This window comes from Dendrobium catenatum, unplaced genomic scaffold (assembly GCF_001605985.2).
Source record: "Dendrobium catenatum unplaced genomic scaffold, ASM160598v2 fragScaff_scaffold_218, whole genome shotgun sequence".
NCBI classification, from domain to species: Eukaryota; Viridiplantae; Streptophyta; class Magnoliopsida; order Asparagales; family Orchidaceae; genus Dendrobium; species Dendrobium catenatum.
The window spans coordinates 453484-472103 of NW_021318680.1; the positions used below are offsets into that span (position 1 = coordinate 453484).

The following is an 18620-nucleotide window of genomic DNA, read 5'->3' on the forward strand; positions in this document are numbered from 1 at the left end:
GAGTTTTCTAAATTATCGTCATCATCAAAGGCAAAGCTAAAGTTCTTTTGCATGAACAAAGAGCTATGCGAAGAATGTCATGAAGTTCTCAAAATTGCTAGGAAACAAAGGCAACTTTTATCCAGGAATTTTCAGAAAAAATAGAAGAAGACGGACAATTTGGTTCTATTTTTTCCCTCATAGTTTGAGCTCAAAGAGAAAAAATGGAACGGTTAATCTTTTATTTGATTAATCTACCATCAAATGCAACAACCAATTAATGGCAACAATTATAAAATAAGAACAGGTTTCACTTACCTCAATTTGGGCGTATGTTTCTTCTCCGCTTGCAGGAATGGATAGCTTGTAAGTTTCATCTGTGCCAAAGTTCAACTGCATAGCAGCAAGAAATGTTGCTTGATTAGAGAATATTAGTTTCAAGCCAATTTTAGATATTTTCATAAGCCATCTTCATGCCATAAATTCTAACCTTTCTTAAATAAAAGGACAAAGCTTGCATAAGATCCCCCTTTAAGTTTAGCACGCCAATTGATTTCTTTAATGTCATTTCTAAATGGTTAGAAGCATGCCCTACAATTAATTTTTCCAACTCTCTTTTGGTTTGAAAATGTATTAATCCTCACATAATTATATTTATTTTGTTGCACATTGCAGTGGAGGAAAAGTTTATTGTCTTATCATTAAGCAAAAAGCTTTTAAACAAGCATATAAATAGACCACAATATATAACAGATGCAGGATATTTTAAATGTAACAATGGAAAGGAAAAAACTATAAGACATACCCCAATTGATAGCTTTTACTATATAGGTAGAATAGTAAGATTAAAATGGTTTGTCCTTTTCCAGAATTAGAGGTAGAATAGTAAGATTTGAAGGTAAGGTATGTCTATTATAAAGGAGGTGGAGAGTGTAGGAAGGTGGTGAATTCATTAGGTTGATGGTGGAAGACAATGAATTTTGGCATTCATCCACTGTAGTAGTGGTGTCTATGTCAAAACAAGCATCTGAAAAAATCGGTATTGGATGGTGATGAGCAACAACAATCATCGAGGGGCAGGTGAAGATGATCATTAAAAGATGGGCGATGATGCCTGTCAGCAGGCATCAATGGAAAGCAACGTCAGAAGATGGCAGTGGATGATAGCAGTTATCAGCATCAATTGGTGCTTGTCATTGGAGAATGAACGACAACTATAGTTGGTAGACAGACGGCAATAACCAACAGAGGATGGGCAAAGATGTTTGTTGTTAGTCAACATTGGATGCGGAGAATAGGTGATAGTGGTCATCCGAAAATACCGAAGTCAAATGTCAAATGCTAGAAGGTTTTCCACATGGTGATCCTCTTAGGTGAAAATCAAGCAACTAAGGAAAACATAGAAGTATAGACAAACAAATTTTCAAAGATGGTTGGTTGAGATTTCAAGCAACGATCAAAGAATTAGAATTCTCGAAGTACATAAATTTTATTCAACAAAAAACCTTACTTGAAAAAATATAAATAAGGCCTATTAATATATTTTTAAAGGGGGAACCGAGTATTTTTATAAAAAAAAAAATACCCCAAGCAATACAAAAGGAGCAACCAAATTTCCAACATTTCATAGCATTATGTTATGTCCCTTCATTAATTTGCTGGAAGAAATGTCAGCCTCAAATATAGCCTTCGCATTACTTCATCCCCTCAATCATACATGTGGTAGATCTGCAGAAACCTAACATCATAATTGCATAATTAGTTACAGTTTTTGTCCTAAACAGCTCTATCAACCAAATCCAAACTAAGTATAGGGAGTAGAGTAGGATGTCAATAGAACTCTCATTTCAATCAAGATCTTCTTGACATTGTAGCTCAGGTCGTATATCATAGCTCTGTAATGAGCAAGTCCAAGTGCGGAGTTCGGACTCCTTCCATGTTGATTTTGTGTAATATAATGGAGTGGTCAATCTGAGATTTCGTCAGCACCTAGTCCTGGGGATAGTTATCAAAACTTGAAGTGTCCATCCAGCGATCATATCAAGTTTGCCCATATGTCTGGTGCTTCTAAATGAAATAAACAATTGTTTCATGTTTTCTCATGCTTAATATAGTAGTGGAATGGCCAATTGCTATCTTAAAACTTAGTGTACTCTATATTCTCGATGGAGACATAGTGGAACAACTAGGGGGACATACCCTAAACCCATGGAACATAGAATATAATTTCTTTGGGTTTTGGAGTCTTTTAGAGAGATATAATTCATGTGGTGAAATAAATGATTAGCATAGAGTACCTTTTTCATAAATTTCATTAGAATTCCAACAAGCTCGATGGAGATAAAACAACAAAAACCATAACAAGCTAGATGGAGATGAGGAATTTAAATTTTCTATGACTCACAATTAAATTTAAATGACTAATTCTATCATAATTTCAAACAAATTATTATAAAATTAGAAAAACCCAAGTACCATTAAAGATTTTCATTTTGCAATCATATAAAACTTGCTATTGTGGTAGGATGAATTGGTGATGTATAGAAATTAATACTTAACTATTTAAAGATAAAAATCTGACTTCTCAAGGGAATGATACTCATTCATCATTATATTATTTGAGGCTTGCATAATATTGTGTAAGCAAATATTTCCTCCTAGCCAAAGGTAGGAGTAGATGACTATGAAAGGCTGAGACAGCTAAACGAAAAAAGGTTCTTAAGGTGGCTCACTGGTGGTAGTAAAAATAATCAAGAATTCTCTTGGCCTAAGTATTCTCTATTCTCTTCACAAAAAAGTCATTCACAAGTGTGCAGGAGTAGGATCTATTTATAGATTTATGAACGAAGTCTTCTAGTCATTTATATAAGAATCTTGGATATTCCATTGAGCAGTTCAAAAAGGTTTCGCTTAATCATTTACATTTTTGGGAAATCTCAATGCTTTAATGAAATTGGAATTAAATAATTTTAGACTCGTTAGATTCATCTTGTCAAGACACTCAATTCCTCTATGAGTACCCAAAATTCGAAGAATATCAACCCTTCAAATGGCTTTACAAAGCTTTTAATTAGCTTCTGAGTGCATGGTTTAAGCTCATTTTGTCATAGATCTAAACGTTTTGATATCACTGGATTTGTCTCATCGAACCATATTGTCTCTCAACAACAGAAATTTTGAATGATCTCCAAATCAATTCCAAAATTTTTTGGCTCAAATAATTGAAGTCTTTGAGAATAAAAATTGAAGTTTAAATTCATGAGTGATCAGATTAAGTTTTTTAATGAAATTGGAACTCCAACTTCCTGTCATACGCAATCAGAGGTTAATAGCCATAGCAGAGCCAAATAGAATTTTCCTTATTTGACAATTAATTAAAGCATTCTTATAAAATATAATATTTTTTTCTTTGTTGCAATGGAAAAAATATCTTGCTAATGTGTTCGGAAGGTATTCATCTACAAATATTAACTAAACATCAAAAAAAAAATCTTTTTTTTAACATCACCATCATCATCATCATCAATATTTTATAATACCTTAAAACGATTTAAAAAATTTATGCACTTCATTATTGAAAGAAAAAGTCACATTGATTTAATTATTAACAACCATTAATCCCACTCTATCCCATTAGTCCCACTTTATCTTGTCGGCAAGTGTTATTGCAGCAGCACTTCCCAGCCAAACCCAAAAGAATAATAAAAAATCACTTCATGAATGACCGTTTACGCAGCAAATGTAGAACCGTAGAAAATCATCAGCTGTCTAAAATATAAAACCATAGAACCAATGTAGTTCCAGATAAATTTCGGTATTTTGAATAATTTAATATGTTTGAGGTTCGAATAATGTAAAAACATAAACAAAACCATGCTCTCTACTTACTTAGTCATGATTGAGAAGGATTTTTTTCAAAGAAAAAAAAAATTCTTTACTAACAAAGATGATAAATCACGCCAATTTGCTCTGAGCAAGCATCAGATATTCGAAAATCACAATTTCCACCTTGTAACCCAAAACCGACGAAAAAAAAAATACCAGTTCGAAGATACCTTATCATCCTCGGAGAAAATCCGAACATGCAATCCATCAAGCACAGCAGAGCTAGGCACAATGCCATCAATTACATGAGCAACTCTGACAAGATCAACCATCCTCAAGAAGGCATCGCTCAGAATCCTGGAATCATCTGAATATTTGCTCCCTTCAGTTCTCAACTGGAAATTATTGCTCAGATAAAGAATGCCCGAACCATATCCCACTGAAGCCGGCATCGGCCACAAGTTAAGGCCATTAGCGAGAAGAGAAAACCACAACAAAAATCCCATCAGAAGGGCGGTGCGAACTACACCCATTCTCCAGCAATTACCAGCAACGAATCTGAAACGAGAAAAGTATACAGATCTAACACAATGCGGGTATAGAACACTCAAAAGAGTTGGGAAAACCAAGCTCCTAAATGAAACGCTTAGGGAAAGAACTCTCAGTAGATCTGAGAAGGAAAAAAGACAAAAATAACGCCGATAATGCCCAGGCTGCAGGGATGAGGTTTTTATTTATTTATTGTTTTGGTAAGCTAACAAGCTATGAAACGAAGATCGAGGATATATATATATATATATATATATAGCATAAAAGTAACACACAGTTGAACCTACCTGGAGACAAAAGAAGAAAAGTTCTGCCAGCCTATGCTCTCCCGCCATTAATTCCCTTAAATATTTAACTCTTACACAGAGTCAAACATAAGTAGAAAGTTGATACCAGTCAAAGAAAATAATAATAAAATGACTGCATCATATTAACCAACTAAGTCTTCGATTGAGACAGCTATTTTATTGATTTCTAAAATAAAATTTTAGTAAAAAATAAAAAAGTTATACTAAAATTTTTTTTTAGAAAGCAATAAAAAAGTCGTCCCAAACGAAGCCTAAGTCTTTATTTGGGACGACTGTCTTATTGCTTCTTTGAAGTTGTTTTCTAGTATAAAAATTTTAATTTTTGTATTAAAATGTTGTTTTAAGAAGTAATAGAAAAATTATTGAGACAACTGTTTTGTTGCTTCTTAAAGCAGCTTTTTGGTATAAAAATTTTAATTTTTGTATTAAAAAACTGCTTTAAGAAATAACAAAAAAGTCATCCCAAACTAAGCCTAAAGTTTCGTTTAAGACGACTTTTTTATTGCATATTAAAGTAGTTTTTTTAGTACAAAATTTTTAATTTTGGTATTAGAAAGCTGCTTTAAGAAGCAGTAAAAAAATTATCCCAAAAGGAAGTCTTAGGCTTCGTTTGGGACAGCTTTTTTGTTGCATTTTGAAGCAGCTTTCTAGTACAAAAAATTAATTTTTATACTAAAAAATTGCTTCGAGAATCAATAAAAAAGCTGTATCAAAGGAATACTTATTCTTTTTATTTGGTTAACCGAGCTTAGATAATGCCTTTAAATAATATTTTTAATTAATAGAAGTCGTTTTAGCCATTAAAATCAATTAATGGAATAAATGAAATGCTAAGACTTTATCTTAGAAGACGTTTTAGCCATTAAAATGAATGCTAATTGAAATGCTAATACATGATGCTTATAGAAGTTTCACGTCCAAACTTAAAGAGGAGAGCCTATGCTCACAGCCTAATTTTTAATAAATGCAATTAAAAATATATGATGAATGATTATGATCAAAATTGTCAAAATAAAATGAAAGGATTCAAATTTGTAAAATTTGACATATAAAACTTTAATATCAGATTTGCCATTACATGCCAATTTTAAAATTTAAAATAAATTAGATGCATGTGACATATTATAGAGTTTAGTTTATATTTTTTTTACTTTTAAAATACCAAAATTTGAGGATGAAGTGACAAAGTGTTATTTGCATTGTTTTTAAAAACGGATCGGACAAGCCGGTTCAATAAGGAACCGATTAGCTAGCTGATCCGATTTTTTTTTTTTTAAATCGGCTCTGCAATGAACCAGCTAAAATCAGTTCGAACCGGCGGTTCGACCGCTAAAATGATGAACCGGTCTTAGTTTTTAAGAACCGACGGTTAAATATTTTCCCTATTTCATATAATTAAAATTTTGTAAAATAAATGTAATAAATTAACTTAAATTTATTAAACTTAAAATTGAAAATAACTTTAAATTTGTTATGATAATTAATTTTTAAATAAACTCTAACAAAGCTTACTCATATGACATCACCATCCATGTAACTTATTTGCTCATTCATTTCAAAAAAAAAAAAATATATAAAGTTACAAATAATACTAACTTATAGTGTCTATATGATATGAGACTAAAGAATTACAAGGAATACATATTTATAAACATAAATTTTAATTAATTTTTTATAATTAATGTAAATAATATTTATTTCTTAATTAATCCTTTAAAGTGAACTAGTTCCTCAGAACTGGAACTTATGTACAGTCATGACACTCACTGATGTGGATCAGTTATTTAGTGAACAATCACATTTTTCCATTGAGAGATTATGACCTTCAAAGTTATAACTATAACAGTGTGACGTTGTTGACATTCGAGTGTTATGGCACCCAAGTAGCAAAAATAGCACCAAGACATGAGAAATTATAGTGTCATACCAAGCTGACTTTCTGACACTGCGGTATTGATAATGCTACGGTGTTGTCTATGTTGCCACCATAGTGCTTGTAAATAGAGAACTTAGCATCGCAATATAAGAATTAAAGTGATTTGACCATATTGAAGGAAGCGTTGCGGTATTGTTTTGTCGTACAACACGCGTTGTTGACTACATAGAATTTTTTGCCATTATTTAATTAGTTTTTATGCTAAAAAAGTAATTAAAATAACATATTTTCAGTAAAATTAGAACACATAAAATAATATGTTTCTTCTCAAGCAAATAAATAAATATATAATTATGATTAATTAGATAACTTAAGGAAAAATTGATAATTTAAAATTACTAAAATATAGGATAATATATCATGGCCTAGAAGTAGAGAAAATGAATAATGTTATAATTCTAGTTTGAAAAATACTAATAATTATGCTAACCAGTTATCCTTATAATTGCTTATTTTGAATTTACATGTTATAAATATAATCAGTAACTTTTAAACTGTGAATTGAATAATTTAGGTTAAAGATTAGATGTGTTTGCAGTTAAAATTAAAATTTCATAAGTTCATTAGCATTTGTACTAATTCTCCTATCTTATCATTTTTGAATTTAAGTATATGACTGTAATCAGACTCTAAGCTTTTATTTGATACCAACTTTTGACTATGCTCACTTTCTTTTCCTTCTTTTATTTTTTTTAAACTCTTTTCACTTTATATGGAGTACATAGTTAATGATTTTAAATATCAATTTTACTTAAAATCTTCTTACAATCAAAATAACTTTAATATAAGGATTTAATAAAATTACTAATTCCAAATTCATGTTGCTTATATTTTTTAATTTTAATATGCTCATATCTATTTTTTTACCTTAATTATTTATCTTCAATTCAAAGGTCAATATATGAATGTATAACTTATAAATTCAAATCAAGTCAACAATTTGAATGATCTAAATTAGTTAATTATTAATTTTTCCAATCAATGAATTATAAAGTAGTGCTCATTTGAACTGTGATCTAGAATTTTATTATTATCTTAATTTTATATAATTTTTATCTATCATTTGTTTAGGGTTAATTAAATAATTAGAATTTAGAGATATTAATAAAATATAATAAAAGTAAGCAAAAGGGGAATTTAATCAAATGTAAATAACAACACACATAAATATTAATAAATACACATATTTTCATATGAATGATCAAAAGGTACAAAACATATGATACACATAAAACTATAGCACAAAGTAAAAGATAACTAGTGCGTAATGCACCACTCTAACAATCACAATAAAATTACTAAAGACACAAGTGAGAAACCTCCCATAAATGCTAATTAATTTTATAGACTTCAGCTAGACTATGCAGATGATTTTATTTCAAGATGAACCAATTCAGTTATATTTCATAATTGATCAATGTCTCCACCTAAAAAAGGCTTCAATCTATGGCCATTCATTTTGAAAACATACAGGCTTTTTTTATCCTAAATTTTCGCAGTTTCATAGGGAAATGTTCTTATGAAAGTGAAAGATCATAACCATCTAGATATTAATTTTCTTGAGAAAAGCTTAAGTCTAGAACTAAAAAGTAAAGCATCTTATTTAGAAGTGAAATCTTTCTTAAGATGTTTACTATCATGTCATTTCTTAGCTTTATCCTTATAAATCTTTGCATTTTTATATGCCTAATTTCTTATTTCTTCCAATTCTCTCAATTACATTAATCTTTTTTTTTAATACCTTCAAAATTAGAATTTAATTCTTTAATAACTAGAGTACTTTGTGCTCTAGTTCCATAGGAATGTCGAAAGCTTTTTCAAAAATTAATTTATAAGTAGTCATACCAATAAGAGACTTAAAAGCCGTTTCATAGGCCTATAATGCATCATCTAATTTAATCACCCATTCCTTCCTATTAGAATTGACCATTTTTTCAAGATGCATTTGTTAATATCATCCTGACCACTAGTTTGGGGATGATAAATGGTAGCCATCCTATGATAAATCTCATATTTCTTTAGTATTATTTTTATTCTTTTATTATAGAAATGACTTTGTCCATCACTGATTAAAAGTCTTGGCATTCCTAACCTAGAGAAAATATTTTTCTTTAAAAACTTAATCACAATTTGAGCATCAATTTTAGAGGTTTCCACAACTTTAATCCACTTTGAAACATAATATTCTACAATAAGAATATATTAATTTCAATGGGATGGCACAAAAGGTCTCTTAAAATTCAATCCCCAAACATCTAATATTTATAATTCCAAAACATAGTTCAAACGTATTTCATTTCTTTTTGAAACATTTCCTACTCTCTGATATTGATCACATTTTTTAATGTATTCATTTACATCCTTGAATAGAGTAGGCAAAAAATAATTTAGGTTGAAGGATTTTTGAAGCAGTTCTAAAACCTCCAAAATGTCCCCCATAATAAGAATCATGACACTCCTTAATGATTGGCTCTTTTACTTCTTCAGGGACACATATTCTTACAATTTGATCATTGTATGATTTAAATAAGGTTCATCAAAAAAAAAAAAAATCGTATCATGTAGAAACTTTCTCTTTTGAATTTGTGATAAATCATGAGGAAGTGCATGTACCACCAATGATAAAATTAATAATATTGGCATACCAAGGTGATATGTTTAAATGAAGAGCAAATAATTACTCATTAAAAAAATTTTCATTAATCTCACCCTCATATTATGCCTGTTTTTAATAGAAAGTCTAAAAAGATTATCAACAATTTGATTTTAAGTGCCCTTTCTATCAAAAAATTCTACATCAAATTCTTGTAACAGAAGAATCCACCTAATCAATCTAAGTTTAGTATTTTTCTTTTTCATAAGATATTTGATAGTAGAATGATCAGTATACACAATTACTTTGGGATCAATAAAGTATGACCTAAATTTATTGAAGGTGAAATAATGGCTAGCAATTCTTTTTTAATAGCTGTATAATTATATTGTGCAGAATTTAAAGTTTTGCTATTATAAAAAATGACATAGAATTTCTTATCTATCTTTTGTCCAAGAATTGTACCCACAACAATGTCGCTGGCATCGCACATCACTACAAAATGTAAAGATTAATTAGGAGCAATAATAACTGGAGCAATAATCAAGTGTGTTTTAAAGCATTAAAGGCTTCAAAACATGCAGAATTAAATGCAAAGACCAAAATGCATTCTTCTAAAAGCAAAAGTTCCATAAGGACTGATAAAAGTAGTCTTATCTTGATCCTCAAGTGTAATAAGGATTTGATGATATCCAGAATATCCATTTAGAAAATAATAAAATGGATGCCTTACCAACCTATATAACATCTGATCAAAAAAGGCAAGGGAAAATGATCTTTTCTCGTAGCTTTATTTAATTTCCTATAATCTATACAAGTCCTTCAACCTGTGACAATTCTTATAGATATAAGTTCATTATGTTCATTTGTTAAGATAATCAATCCTCCTTTTTTAGGAATACAACAAATAGGGCTAACCCAAGAACTATCAGAAATAGGTTAAATAATCTCATCATCAAGCCATTTGAGAATCTCTTTCTAAACAACATCATTCATGGAAGGGTTAAGTCTTCTTTGAGGTTCAATTTTTGGTATTAAATTAGCTTCCATTAAAATTTTATGCATGCAAATTGAGCGACTAGTCCCCTTAATATCAGTAATTATTCATCCAAAATCTCTTCTAAATTTACTCAAAACCCTAATCAATTTACTTTCTTGATGTGATTCTAAATTTGCTAAAATGATTATAAGAAGAGTAGAGTTATTATCCAAAAAGGCATACTTGAGATGATAAGGTAAAGCCTTAAGCTCTAATTTAGGAGCCTCTTCAATGGATGGTTTTAAAATTTTCTTAAAAGAGGAAGTTCTCAACACTTCAAAATTTTCATTCCCTTCGTTTGCTACAACAAAATTTTCTAACATCTCTTTATTCTTTTTATCTTCTTTCTTTTCCAATAATTTTCCTTTTAGACTTTCTACTACTACATCTTTGAAATCCACCCTAAAGAAATCTTTATTCTTCTCTTAAGAAAATTTAATAGATTTAAGTACACCAATTGTGACCTCCTGATCCTGAACCCTCAAAGTCAGTTCATCCTTTTGCACATCTATTTTGGCCTTTCTAGTAGTTAAGAAAGGTCTTCCTAAAATGAGGGGTATTTCCCTATCTTCTTATATATCTAAAATAATAAAATCAACAGGAAAAATGAATTTATCAACATTAATCAAAACATCTTCTATTACTCCTCTTGGATAAGTGAATGAACTATTAGCTAACTTAAAAGTAACATAAGTTGGTTAAATCTCTCATATATCTAATATTTTAAAAATAGAAAGTGGTATGAGGTTGATAATAAAGCCTAAATTACATAAAGCTCTCCTACATAATTTATCACCAATAGTTAAAGGAATGGTAAAACTCCCATGATCATTTAGTTTTTCAGGAAGTTTCTTTTGAATTATAACACAACTTTTCATTTAATGCTACCGTTTCAAATTCTCAAGCTTCCTTTCTTTTTTCAGAATATCATTTACAAATTTTGCATATGTGGGCATTTATTCTAATGTTTCAGAGAAGGGTATATTAAGGGTTAATTTCTTAAATACTTCTAAGAACTTTGAGAACTATAAGTCAAGATTTTGTTCGATTAACCTATGAGAAAAATGTGGTGGTGGTCTCTCTACAACCTTCCTAATTATTTTTTGTATGTTCTTTAATGGAGTCAGATTGTTCAGTTGAAGATTTTTTTTCTAATTGTTCATTTTCACCATCATTCTTCTGAGGTTGATCTTTATCTTTGTAAGGCCTCCCAAATCTTTCCCACTTCTAAGTTAGATATTATGACATTTTTCTTCCAACTTTTGATAATTAATCAACCTAGCAAGATGCCCTATTTGATCTTCAATTTTTCTAAGAGCATTAAATTAATTATACAATTAGATTCTTAGTTACATAACAGTATTTTCCAAGGATATCTTCCCATTCCTATCATGATGGAGTAGTTCAAAATCTGAATGATAATGTTGTGGCACTATATAATGTGACACTTTAGCGCTTAAATTTCTAGGATCTATATTGACTTTATTATACTCATCTATCTTGGTTTTAACTTTCAAGTTATCTAATTTCTTAGAAATTGCTACAACTTGTGCAATCAAAATTGACAAAGCATCATAGTCATATACTCTTGCTGCTCTCTTAGGATTTACCCTATCAACATGCCGCTAGAAATTATTAGTAGCCATTTTCTTTATTAATTCATATACTTCCTCAAATGGCTTAGATATTAACGATCCTCTACCTGTAGCATCTATGATTTCTCTAAGAGATCATACTAATCCATTATAAAATATTTGAGTAACCAATCAATCAGGTAAAGTATGGCGAAGGTATTTCCTAAGCACTTCTTTAAATCTCTCCTAACTCTCAAAAATTGATTATCCTTCAAAGAGGGTAAAATAAGTGATATTATTTATAAGTTTAGAAGTCATTGAATGTGAGAAATACTTAGCAAGAAACTTATGAACCAACTCATTCCAAGTTATTATAGAGCCTAGGAGTAAATAATTCAACCATATCTTAGCTTTATTTCTTAAAAAGAATGGGAAAAATCTAATTCTAATTGCATCATAATTGACTATATTATACTTAAATGTTTTACAAATTTCTAAGAAATTAGCTAAGTGTAAATTGGGATCTTCAACAGAAGTTCACGTAAACTAGGAATTTTGAATCATTTGTATTATGGCAGGTTTTAATTTAAAATTATTAGCTTGGATCATAAGTCTATTAATGCTCTAATAAATTTTGTCTACTAAAGGGTTATTATAATCCCTAAGAGGTCTAGAATGATTTTGATCTAATAAAGGTTCTACCATTTTTGCTATCTTTTTTGTTTTTCAAATTTTTTAAAGGGTTCTTTCTATTTTAGCATCAATTAATAAAGTTTCATTTTATTTCTATAAAGCAAATTATCATGAATATACAATCAGTAATAAAATAAAAAAGGAAATATACAAGTAGGTCTAACTATGCAATTAATTTAATAATATAGTTAAAATTAAAAAAAAAAACTTCCCAGAAATGGTTCAAAAAAAATTATTGGGGGCTTTGGAGTGAACTTCTAGATTATATAAAATCTATGGCTCTATCACCCCTAAATAATGCTTAGATTTTCTTTGATATATAAAAAAATAACAAAACCTAACTTAATATATGCAAGCATACATCCTGAATCAAGTAATAAAGTGAAAGAGTGGAGTACTGTTGAACCCATGAGAAATTATGCTTACTTGTAATAAACTATTATTTATTACCTAATTATAATATTATCCCACCAACATAAAATGATAATTTTTTGTGATTCTATCACTAAATAAATTAGTAAAAATATTAGATATAATATTTAATTAAACTATTTTGGATTAATGAGTTTAAATTGTATATATTTCCTAATGAGACTCTTCATGTTAATGTGATTCAGAGCATATATATCCCTAAATCTCTGTCAAGCTTATAGTGGTGTTAAATGATATCTACTGTAATGTTGCGGCACTGTTGACACTCGAGCTGCAACAGCCAAGTAGAAAAAATGGCACTAAGGTGTGAAAAATTATGGCACTGTGGCATTTGAAAATACAGAATCCAAACCTGCCAAGTTAACTTTTGATGTCGTGGTGCTGATAATGCAGCACTATCTGTGTTACCACTATAGTGCTTACAAATAGAGAACTCAGTGCCGCAATGTCAAAATTAGAGCGCTTCGACAATATTGAAGGAAGCAATGTGACATTATTTTGTTGAGCACCATGGTGTTGTTGATTATTTAAAATTTTTTACCATTTTTTAAATTTTCTACACAAAACAACTAAAATAATATATTTTCAATAAAAATAAAATATATTATTTATACATAAAATTGATCCAACCTTTTCCCTTTCTCTTCCTAGACGATATAAGGTACCAAGTTTTCCCATATGTAAATAAGTTATTTACCCTATAAAAGTAACAATAAAAATGAGGCACAGCTCATTTCTCTTTTTCATCGCCTCTAATGTCATAGGAAGAAACATTACCAAGCCAAAAATGACTCACCATCACACCATCCATTGAAAAATAAGGTTGCCCTCAAAATATTGAGAATATTATCTCCACAGGAAGCATCAATACAGTCATCCAGACAATCTTACTTTAATGTTTTGAATTGAGAAACGGTACAACAACAACAACAACAACAACATCAAGCCTTTATCCCACTACGTGGGGTCGGCTACATGAATCCTTTTTGAGACATATTAAATATCTGCCCTTAGGGTCCTACCACTTTTATTTATAGTTGAGATCCTAACACAAAAGATTTCAAGAGACCTCAAATCAAAATTAAAATGAGAATATCTCATCCTTTCCTCTCATCATTACGAGATTCAGATAGCCACTTCACCCCCATTCCTAACATCCATTCTCAAAATTTGTAGTGCAACCACCTCATCATTTTATTCAATAGAGTAGTGTTCAAATTTCCTTAGGATACAAGAATTTTATTCATACATGGACCAACTTATCCAATCTTGTAGAAAAATACATCATGAAGAAGGAAAAAAAATGAATCAGCTAATATGGTGACCACATTAACCATGTTCAATACATGATCCTTCTCTATACTTGATGCTAGAATGTGCTTTCGATCAGTTTACTCCACGGTGTACTGAGAACCATGTTAAAAAAACCCTCTTGTTTAATCTAACTAAGCAATGCTAGCAATTTGGCCTCCAACGAGTTCATATGACCTTATATGACTACCACCTCTTCTCTCATAGAGGTCATCTTCTCTTTCACACCAGTTTTAGTTGCAATAGAAGCCTCCCATTCAATAGTACCAAGCTCTCATGCACCCTTGCTCTTGGCTACTAGGGGAAAATGATGGATTAGTAAACACAATATATGAGAAAGAGGTCGATGGTTGCTCAAGTATCTTATCAGCAGCTTGCTCCTTAGTTTTCTCTCTAGTAGCCCTCTCAACAGTAGTGACACTCCTCTCGGTGACTATCTCCTATTCAAGCATACTCAACCTTTACCAAGGAACTTCACTTGCGCTCCCTCATGCGCCCCCAAGAAAAAAGGAGGATTCCTTTCATCAAACATATGTTCAAACACCCTCCAGCCATGCCTCACACCACAAGGATAAAAGGATTAGTCACCTCTTCCATCCTAACAACATGACCATATGACTGATTATCTTTAACAAACATTGACTCCCCATCACTAACTCGCTTTCTCTTTAATAGAGAACCAATGATCAGATTAGTTGAGTCTACAAAAACACTTCATTCTTCTCCAAAGATAGACCTACTCAACGCAACCCCCTTCATATTTGTAGCTTCCATCCACATGAATGTCTGCACTTTCTTATAAAAAACTCTTCATGTAGCCCAATGTGCGAAAGGATCCATCCCACTGAAACTAAGCAAGGCTTATAGTTGGAAAGAAATAAGTTGTTTTCATCTAACCTAAAGCTGATATTTATTAAGAAATTAGGCCATGTGACTATCCAATCTCCATAAAAACATATACCTCCAAATTTGTTTTCATCTAACATAAAGCTGATATTTATTAAGAAATTAGGCCATGTGACTATCCAATCTCCATAAAAACATGTACCTCCAAATTCATAAAGGATTTAAGACAATAAATTTTGTATTTACTCGAGCTCTTTTTTCATTTTTATTTATCAGACTTTTTCAACATCCGATGTTCAAAGGATCTCATAAATCAAGAAACTGAATGTACACCCATCAATACTTATGTAGGTACCTATTCATGGGTATCTTGTAGGTTACATTTAGGTCGAGCGATAAAAGGATGTACTCCACTATCATAATAAATCATTCGAGGGACTCACTCATAAGCTAGAATGAGTTTTAACACAGGAGCATGGTGAATAGAGACCGATCTCATTCTCCACATGATCATCGCCTCATAGAAAAAGGACTCATAAGTTCTTCTTTCAACTAAATAAATCCTCATCTATCTAAGCCAAAGTGAATACTTTCATGCTCAATATGTCAAGGACACGATGACAGGTATTTCCTCTCTTAAATATTTCCCTCTCACAAACACCTAAAGACCACACTCAAATGCTAGTCACCCTTCTACTTTAACAGGATGAACCAAATCACCCTACCATCTCTCATAGATAGTAGTTGGATGACAGTTTCCCTCTTTGATCTCAGTAAGGCAATTACTAATTATTAAATCTGACCTTATTTGATTTGCCTTCTCCAATTGTCGACTAGCTTGACATCACCAAGTTATTACTACATATAGATGGAATAGATATGTACCAGGACGTAACTCCTACATTCTTTCAAACCTTATTAAAGGGGGAGGAAGGAGAAAAAAATCGATCTTCTAAAAATCTTTGAACTCTTCTTTATCAGAGAAGAATACATGTCAAAATTATAGTGGGAATGAAAAAAAAAGCTAAAGATCTATAACCCTTGAAGATATTCATAAGAGAAAGATATTCCTAAAGCATTGTATTACTTCTCCTATACGACTCAAACTCAATAGTGCAAATCTCCTACTTTCACCATTTTTATATTTCTACCTTGGATAATAAACATTCTCTAAATTCATATCTCTCAAACTCATCTCTTCTCTCTTTTCTCTACACTTTGATTTCATCACATTCTCCCCACCCTTATAGATTATAATACAACCCAACATCATCCACCAAACAAAATGGAATTCAATATGTATTAATCTCAATGTAAATTTAAAATTTTGAAACACATCCTAATATATTTATATTGAAAATATCCTAAGATAATTTTCTTTCCTTCGTTCCCTATGAATCTCAAGCCCTATTCGCCACTCTTAAAAAGCTGACAGGATTTCAAGAGAAAAAATAGTTTCTAAATTCTCCCCGGCTATGGAAAAAAAATCTATATTACTATTATAAGTGTCACTTGTGATTCATCCCATAGATCATTTTGATCCTACATTTCAAAATGTTAAATAAATCTACCTCATTCATTTTTTAACAAATTGTATATCATAGCATCCTTCATGGCATTCTGTTCTTATCTAGCATATCCATCTACTCGCGAGCAAATGTCCCACTCTTCTTCCCTTCATTGATATGTCCCACTCTTCTTCCTCTTATCTAACAAAACACCCTAGGAGCCTGTGAGAGAACATGTTCTTGTACTTCCCAATGCTCCAACATCTAACTTGGTAATGCTCATCAAACCCAACTGTCGGCCAAGACCCCTCTTACTGAACTGATCAATCTACTTGAGAGGGTAAACTTATTAACCCCACTTCTCCATTTCTACAATTTTGTTTGACTTCTTAGCCTACTTTTCTCACTTCGAACATGTTTGCATTTCCCCTTTTCTATTTCTTTATTATTGTTCGACTTTATTGCTACTCGGCCTTTGCCTTTTCCTACTTCACCATTGAAAAGGTAAACTTATTAGGGAAAACAAATATGTTTCATTTGCTTATTTATACCCTAAGTATTTTGTTAGATTTCTTCTCCCTCTCGCTAAAATGCTTTTGGGCTTTTGTTTTTCCTCTAAATATTACAAACAATTGTTATCTTGTAGTCATGCCTAAGTTTGGTAGACTTGTAGTTTCTTGATTTTGGATACAAAGTGGTTCAAGAGAAAACAAATATTGGTGGCTAATATAGTATGCTAATTCTCCTATTTTGTATGGACTTTTTTATCTTCAATTATATTTATTAAGCTAAACCTTTGTGGAAAATAAATATATAAGATAAGGGTGCTAATGAGCCAAAGATATATGTAGTGGAGTTTTATTCACCTCTATTTATTACCAATTGATATGAACATAAAAGAACTAAAATTTATTAATGAACTAGAGTTTCTAATACATATTTTCAAACTAATTGTTCATCAACAACCTATTACCTATAACCATGAAATGATGTATAATGTGTTCATTTGTAAAATAATTTCTAATTATGCATTGTGATTTTGAATATTTAAATGTATGTTTCATAGTTTCTCAGATCGTGACTTCTGCTAACAATTTCTTTATGGGTATATACCTGTTTGGGTTTTTATTATTTATGAATGGAAAAGAATTCTAATATTATTAAAATTAAGATTTTATCATTGATATGGGTACATCAAATCAAGCCAACCTTAATTTTGGTATGAAATATTTTTGCATTGGTTTGATCATATTGGAAATTTTCCTAATGAAAATTACTTAAAAAATTTTATTAGCATGCATATTGATTTCATATGAGCTTTAGAGAATTATGAGATATTATTTGAATGAAATTAGATAACTTTGAATTTTTTCATACAATACCTTGAAAAATTATGCATTGAGATTATGAATATTTAAATGTATGTTCCATAGTTTCTCAGATCGTGACTTCTACTAACAATTTCTTTCTTTTTAATGCACGCACAACTTACAATTTGTTTTTCCATCTTTGTGCCTGAGATTCAGTTATTCTTTTAGAGCCTTAGAAATATACTTCCACAATTTAATCCACAAAATCTTCTCATTTATCTACTTTCACTATATCTAAATAAAGCCTTTTCATGCTTAAGAACAAGATTTAATTCTAAAGTTCACCAACCTTCACACTTACATGACCTTTTAATGAAATGTGATAGTTGTTAATATTCTTTATGGGTATATACTTGTTTGTGTTTTTATTATTTATGAATGGAAAAGAATTCTAAAATTATTAAAATTAAGATTTTATCATTGATATGGGTATATCAAATCAAGCCAACCTTAATTTTGGTATGAAATATTTTGCATTGGTTTGATCATATTGGATTTTTCCTAATGAAAATTACTTAAAAATTTTTATTAGCATGCATATTGATTTCATATGAGCTTTAGAGAATTATGAGATATTATTTGCATGAAATTAGATAACTTTGATTATTTTTTTCTACAATATCTTGAAAAATATGATTAACATTTCTTATTTGTTAC

At 30.4% G+C, this 18620-nt stretch overlaps 1 protein-coding gene across 1 annotated transcript in view; it reads right to left on the reverse strand.

Moving 5' to 3' along the window:
* Nucleotides 1-4337, reverse strand: part of LOC110095258 (beta-hexosaminidase 3) — a 48113-nt gene extending 43776 nt beyond the window's left edge. Inside the window, exons 1-2 of the mRNA XM_020820711.2 lie at nt 4035-4337; nt 298-372 (exon numbers count right to left, since the gene is read on the reverse strand). Of these exons, the coding sequence (XP_020676370.1) occupies nt 298-372; nt 4035-4337 (378 nt within the window). The remainder of the gene's footprint in view (nt 1-297; nt 373-4034) is intronic.
* Between the last annotated feature and the right edge of the window lie 14283 nt (nt 4338-18620).